The sequence below is a fragment of the Aptenodytes forsteri genome, unplaced genomic scaffold (genome assembly GCF_000699145.1).
Source record: "Aptenodytes forsteri isolate BGI_AS27 unplaced genomic scaffold, ASM69914v1 Scaffold243, whole genome shotgun sequence".
NCBI classification, from domain to species: domain Eukaryota; kingdom Metazoa; phylum Chordata; class Aves; order Sphenisciformes; family Spheniscidae; genus Aptenodytes; species Aptenodytes forsteri.
The window spans coordinates 100,022-105,471 of NW_008795314.1; the positions used below are offsets into that span (position 1 = coordinate 100,022).

The following is a 5,450-nucleotide window of genomic DNA, read 5'->3' on the forward strand; positions in this document are numbered from 1 at the left end:
GGGGGTCCGTGTGGCCGCGGGGGGGCAGCACCGCACCAGCGGCGCGGCCCCGTGACCGGGGGCGGCCCCGGCCCCGGCCCCGGGGGCGGCAGGCGCCCACTCGGGGCGGGGGTGCTGCCGGGATGCTGGGGAGCCTCAGACCCTGACACCTTCCTCTCTCGCTCCTTCCAGCTATTCCCATGCCCTGGACGGCATGTACCGTGTCCTCCGGGAAGGTGAGGCCATGCCAGCCGGGGTAGGGTGAGCCCGCCTAGGGTGTCCTCACCGACACTGGGAAACCGGTGACACTGGGAAACCGTGGCAGGAGTGGCCCAGGGAGCTCCGTCTGAGAGCTGCTGTGGGTGCTCACCCAGCCGGGGCAGGGAGAGGGGAGGGAGGATGGCCATGGGGCCAGGGGAGCCGAGGGTCAGGCAGGGCCTGGCACCTCCGCAACATCTGGCTGGGGCACAGGCCAGGCGGTGCCTGGCAGCCTGCCCGTACTCCAGTGGAAAAGAGAGACCTGCAGGGAGCTGCTATGAAAAAGCGCAAGAGGGTGGAGCAGGTGGGAAGGGGAATGAACAGCAGCAGGGAGGAGATAGGGCTGTTCTGAAGGATCCTCTTTTCCTGCAGCGTATTTGCTGTTGTGTGTTTTAAGCACTGTTGTATGAGGAGTCTGGGACACAGACCGGGCAGAGAAGGAGGCTCCCCGGGGGAAGGGAGTGTGAGTAATGTCCCAGGACTGTGCTGATCCCAATCTGTCTGTCCACAGAGGGCTTGAAGAAACTCTTCTCGGGAGCTACGATGGCATCCAGCCGAGGGGCCCTAGTCACCGTTGGGCAGGTAGGACAGCTCTGCTGGGCAGTAGGTGCCTGGGGCAGGGACAGGGGTAGTCCCTGGCATGGCGAGGAGGGGGGACGTGTCACTAATACACTGTGTCTTCGCAGCTCTCTTGTTATGACCAGGCCAAGCAGCTGGTTCTCACAACTGGGTTGCTGTCAGACAACATCTTCACTCACTTCCTGGCCAGCTTCATCGCAGTGAGCAGGGCTGGGTGCGGGGAGGCAGGACTGGGACTGGGTTTGCCTGCAGCCGGGCTCAGGACCCCAGGCTGGGGCTGTCAGAGCTGCCTCTCAGGACTCTGATGAAGCGGGGCCAGGCACAGAGGCTCCTGTGGGGCTCCCAGCATGAGGTTGGGTGCAGGCAGGGCTCTGGGTCTCTCCAGTGACCATGGCAGTCGCTGGCATCTGGGTCTCCGTGAGCTGGAGCTGCTGACCCCTGCTGACTCTCCCCAGGGCGGATGCGCCACGTTCCTGTGCCAGCCCCTGGACGTGCTCAAGACCCGCCTCATGAACTCCCAGGGCGAGTACCGGGTGAGTAGCTGCTGCCGGTCCTGTCGCCTTTGCGTGCTGGCCTCTGCCTCCCGGCGCCTCCTCATCTCTCTCCATCTCACTTCAGGGTGTTGCGCACTGTGCTGTGGAAACTGCCAAGCTTGGCCCCCTCGCCTTCTACAAGGTACCTAGCTGGGGATGCGTGGGATGGGCTGGTAGGGTGGAGCGTGGGGGGACTGGGCCGGGCTGGGAGCAGAGGTTAAGGTCCAGAACAGTTCTGGGGCAGGAGCCTTCCAGGCTCTGCTGCCGGCAGCCTGACTGCTTCCTGCGTCAGGCCTTCATCTGCCGGTCCCCGGCTTGGCTCTGGAATATTGCGAGCCTTGGCCTCCTCTGGGCTTGCAGCCTGGGTCCGGGCACAGCAGGAGCTGCCCTGTTGCACCCATTGGGTTCCCAAATGGGAATGCAGGTATGGGCAGTGGTGCTCCAGCACTTGTTGGATGTTACTGACCAGCCGACACTGGTCAGCTCTTGGGCCCTACGTGCCCAGGCTTGGTGCAGTCACCCGTATGTTCAGTCTCGCTCCTGGGAGGGCCCCTGAAAAGGGGTTTCAAACCCGAGGTTTCTTCCAGATGCTGCCAGTCAGGCATTTTCCCTGTTACAGCCTGTCTGCTCATCTTCCCCAGGCAGCGTCCAACCCCCTTCTGAACTGGGGGCTGTGGGATCTGACCCGGGCTTCTACTGAGATTCTGCCTACGTAGTGGTGATGCCGGCACTAATGGGTTTGGGGGCGGAGGGGTTGATGCATGACGCTGACATCTGTGTGCACAGCGATGGCTGTGGTGCCTCCCTCACCGCTGTGGCAGTCTCTGCCTGCCACCAAGGCCCCAGCTCCTCCGAGCTCATGCTGCATGCCCAGCCAGCCGCTCCCCCGTGCTTGCAAGCTCGTGCCACTCCCCATGGGTTGGGCTGCTGGGCACCCTTAGCCCTGACAAGGAAGCCCAGGGCCAGGCGCACGTTGACTTTCCCCGTTGTCACTGTCCCCTTCCAGGGCTTCGTTCCTGCTGCCATCCGGCTCATTCCTCACACCGTCCTCACCTTCGTCTTCCTGGAACAGCTGCGCAAATATTTTGGGATTAAAGTGATCACTTGAGTAGGAAGGACCGGGACCCTGCCTTGCCCCGGGGGGGTGAGCGTGAGGGTCACCGCTGAGATCCCAGAACCCCTCTCTGCTGTCTGGGGCCAGTGCTGCTCCCCCTATCCCTCGTCCCCACTCCCGTGCCTTGCCAGTACCTGTGGCCAGCCAGTCCCAGACTCCCCTTTCCTCTCTCACCCCTGTTCTCAGCACCTCCGTTACCTCTGGGATATCCTTGGGCCTCTCGTCCCCTCTGCACTGTTGGCTTGGGGGTTTTTTTTGCCGTCTTCCCACTGTCCTACTGGCCACGAGTTCTGCCCTTACCTCCCTCAGCCCTGTCTCTTACAGGCCTCCGGGAGCAGGACTGCGCTGTCCTGGGGAGGACAGGGGGGATCTGGTCACAGAGCCTACGGAGCTGGGGGCTGATGGGGCCAGTGCCCACGCTGCGGCAGGGCCTGTGCTGGGGGCAGCGGGGCGCGGGGCTGGCATGTTCCCAGCCTGTCCTGCCAGCAGCAAGGGGAGACGCAGGTTTAGCAAAACAAGGCCCTGTTCTCTCTTAGTGCCTCTGGCCCCACGTGCTCCTCCGCTGACCCCAGGGTAGCCTGGCATCCCCGCTCTGCTCCCCGGCCCCCCCGAAACACCCCCTGCTTCTGCTTGGCCAAAACTCACCAGCGCCCGACGGCTGCTGGGCTCTTCAGGGATTGTGCCTCATACCAATGATGACAGAGAACGGACCCCGTGGGTGAGGGGCAGCCGCTCGGCTGCCCAGCCCTGCTGGCCAGGCACGGGCTGGAGCCCTTCTCGCCTGGCCTGCCCTCGCCAGGGGCAAGGCCGGCAGCTGCACCGCTGTCCCCCGGCTCTGGCTGGGGCCGGGCAGTGCGTGCTCAAGGACCCGGCGTTCGCTCGCCTGCAGTGCGCTCACCCTCCACCAGACCTGGTCTCGGGTGGGGGCATCCATCCAGCACCGCTCTGTGGCCTCGCCTGCCCCCTCCTTGCACCGAGGCCAGGGCAGACCCCAGCCCCGAGTGCACCGAGGCTGCCTCACGGCCCTCCCTCACCCTGCAGCGTCCTGCACGCGGGGGCTGCAGGCACCAGCCCCTCTGCCGTGTGCACCCCTGTGCGTGGTGGCCCCGAGGGATCAAAGAACTGGAATATCTGTGACCTTAATATATAATAAACAGTGGAACACACACAGGGCCTGGTGTCCTGCTTGGGAGGGGGGGGGGGGGGGGGGGGGGTGATGCTGTGCCCCTGTGGGAGGGCTTGGGCTTTGGGCTTGTGGGCTTGGAGCTGAGCTCCCCAGGAGTGGTGGGACGAGTGCAAGGCTCGTCCCCCTCAGCACTGCGCCGAGCAGGGGGCTCTTCACCCCGTTCTGTGCCCCCAGCCTGGCCCTGAGGGCGCGTGTACCCAGCACCTCCCAGCCCCATGCAGTGGGGAGCTGCGGGCCGGGCTCCCCTGGGCCAGCCCTGCTCCGGGCTGTGCCCGGTCTCAGCTGAGCGGGCAGCTCCTGGGCAGAGCCGTGCCAAGGGCGCCTGCCCACCTCTGCCTCGTCGTGGGAGCTGCCTCCTGGATGTGACACTAATTGGGCTCCAGCAGGCAGAACAGAGCCAGCCTGGAACAGCAGAGAAGTGAAAGCTCGTCACCTTAACGAAGTCTAATGATGCTGGCTGGCATCGCCGCTTTGTTCCTGTGCCTGGCCCTGTGTGAGAGCCGTGGGCAGGTGAGTGTGGGCCGAGCTGAGCCCTCTTTCCTCGTGAGGGGCTGGGGGCTGCCTGGCCCTGGCTGGGCTGCGGTGGCTCATGTCCCCGGCCACCCCGGCACCGCTTCCAGGACTGACGGGTGCTGCTCTGCGCCCACACGAAAGGCCAACGTGGAGCAGGAGAGCAATGGGAGCTGCAGGGCCCTGCCCCGGCCAGCCATCACCCTCCGGTGGCATGGAGCTCTGCCCGGCCCTGTGCCAGCCGGCGGCAGGGATGTTCCAACCGGGCCGTAGTCCTGCCGGCTGCACCAGCCCTGCGCTCCTGGCACTCACATACCCTCTTCCTATGTCCCTTACGGCAGCTGAGCTGCGCCGCAACCACGCCGGCAGGACAGTGTGTGCCAGACACAGCCTGGAGCACGGAGCGTCCAGCAGCTGCACAGTGCGGGAGCACTTCTTATCTCCGAGCATCGGAAAACTAGAGGCCTCGGGACTGTCAACAGCCTGTTGCCAGCAGTGTTTGCGCTCGTGGCAGCTGACTGGCCCCTCCTGGTCTCATCCTGCCCTCTGCCCAGGCCTCCGCCTGCCCCCAGGCAGCGTGCCGAGCCCCAGGCCCTGCTGCCTGGAGGGGCTCCCGCAGGTCACCCCTCTGCCCGCACCAGGCAGGGCTGGGAGCTGCCGGTCCTCCCCCTCCACAGCCTCCTCCTGACCCAGAGGGATGCAAAGGCTGGCTCCACGGAGACAGCCGTGAGTCCGGGCCCCCACGGCGCTGGCGAGGCACCCACAAGCCCCGGTGTGCGCCCAGGCGGCCGGGCAGCTCTGTTCGCACCCACAGGGGCTTCCAGCGAGCGGGCGGCTGAGCAGAGCGGGACCCCGGCTGGGGGCACTGGCTGGGGGGCTCCGGTGAGCCTCGTGCTGCAGCCGGCCCCTGGGGCTGCACTGGCTGGGCTCCAGGTGGGAGGACGCTCGGTGTCCCCGAGCTGCCGCAGCCTGCATGGCCGCCACGGCTGTCGGCCCAAGGTAAATACGTTTGTGCCCAACGGCCGGGGCAGGGCGGCGGGTCGGCCGCTGGCATCCCTACGGCTGGGAGATTTGTCCAGGCCACGCTCCAGCCCCAGACCTGGGGGCTCAGGGGGTGCCCGGGGCGTTTGCTGCTGCGCTGGGATGTGTTTACCTGGTTGTGCTGCAGCAGGACAGCGCACGGCAAACATGGACCGGACCCCGCCAGCGACGGCCGGAACGAGGGGGTTGAGGCAGCTCCCGGCTGCACGGGCGGAGGTTTGTCCGGGTCCTCGAGGGGGGCGAGCCCTGC

At 66.1% G+C, this 5,450-nt stretch overlaps 1 protein-coding gene across 1 annotated transcript in view; it reads left to right on the top strand.

Moving 5' to 3' along the window:
* The window catches only part of SLC25A10 (solute carrier family 25 member 10), a 7,960-nt gene extending 4,338 nt beyond the window's left edge, over nucleotides 1–3,622 (top strand). Inside the window, exons 5-10 of the mRNA XM_019472104.1 lie at nucleotides 134–215; nucleotides 749–819; nucleotides 924–1,016; nucleotides 1,272–1,349; nucleotides 1,435–1,491; nucleotides 2,356–3,622. Of these exons, the coding sequence (XP_019327649.1) occupies nucleotides 134–215; nucleotides 749–819; nucleotides 924–1,016; nucleotides 1,272–1,349; nucleotides 1,435–1,491; nucleotides 2,356–2,457 (483 nt within the window). The 3' untranslated portion in view covers nucleotides 2,458–3,622. The remainder of the gene's footprint in view (nucleotides 1–133; nucleotides 216–748; nucleotides 820–923; nucleotides 1,017–1,271; nucleotides 1,350–1,434; nucleotides 1,492–2,355) is intronic.
* The last annotated feature ends 1,828 nt before the right edge of the window (nucleotides 3,623–5,450 follow it).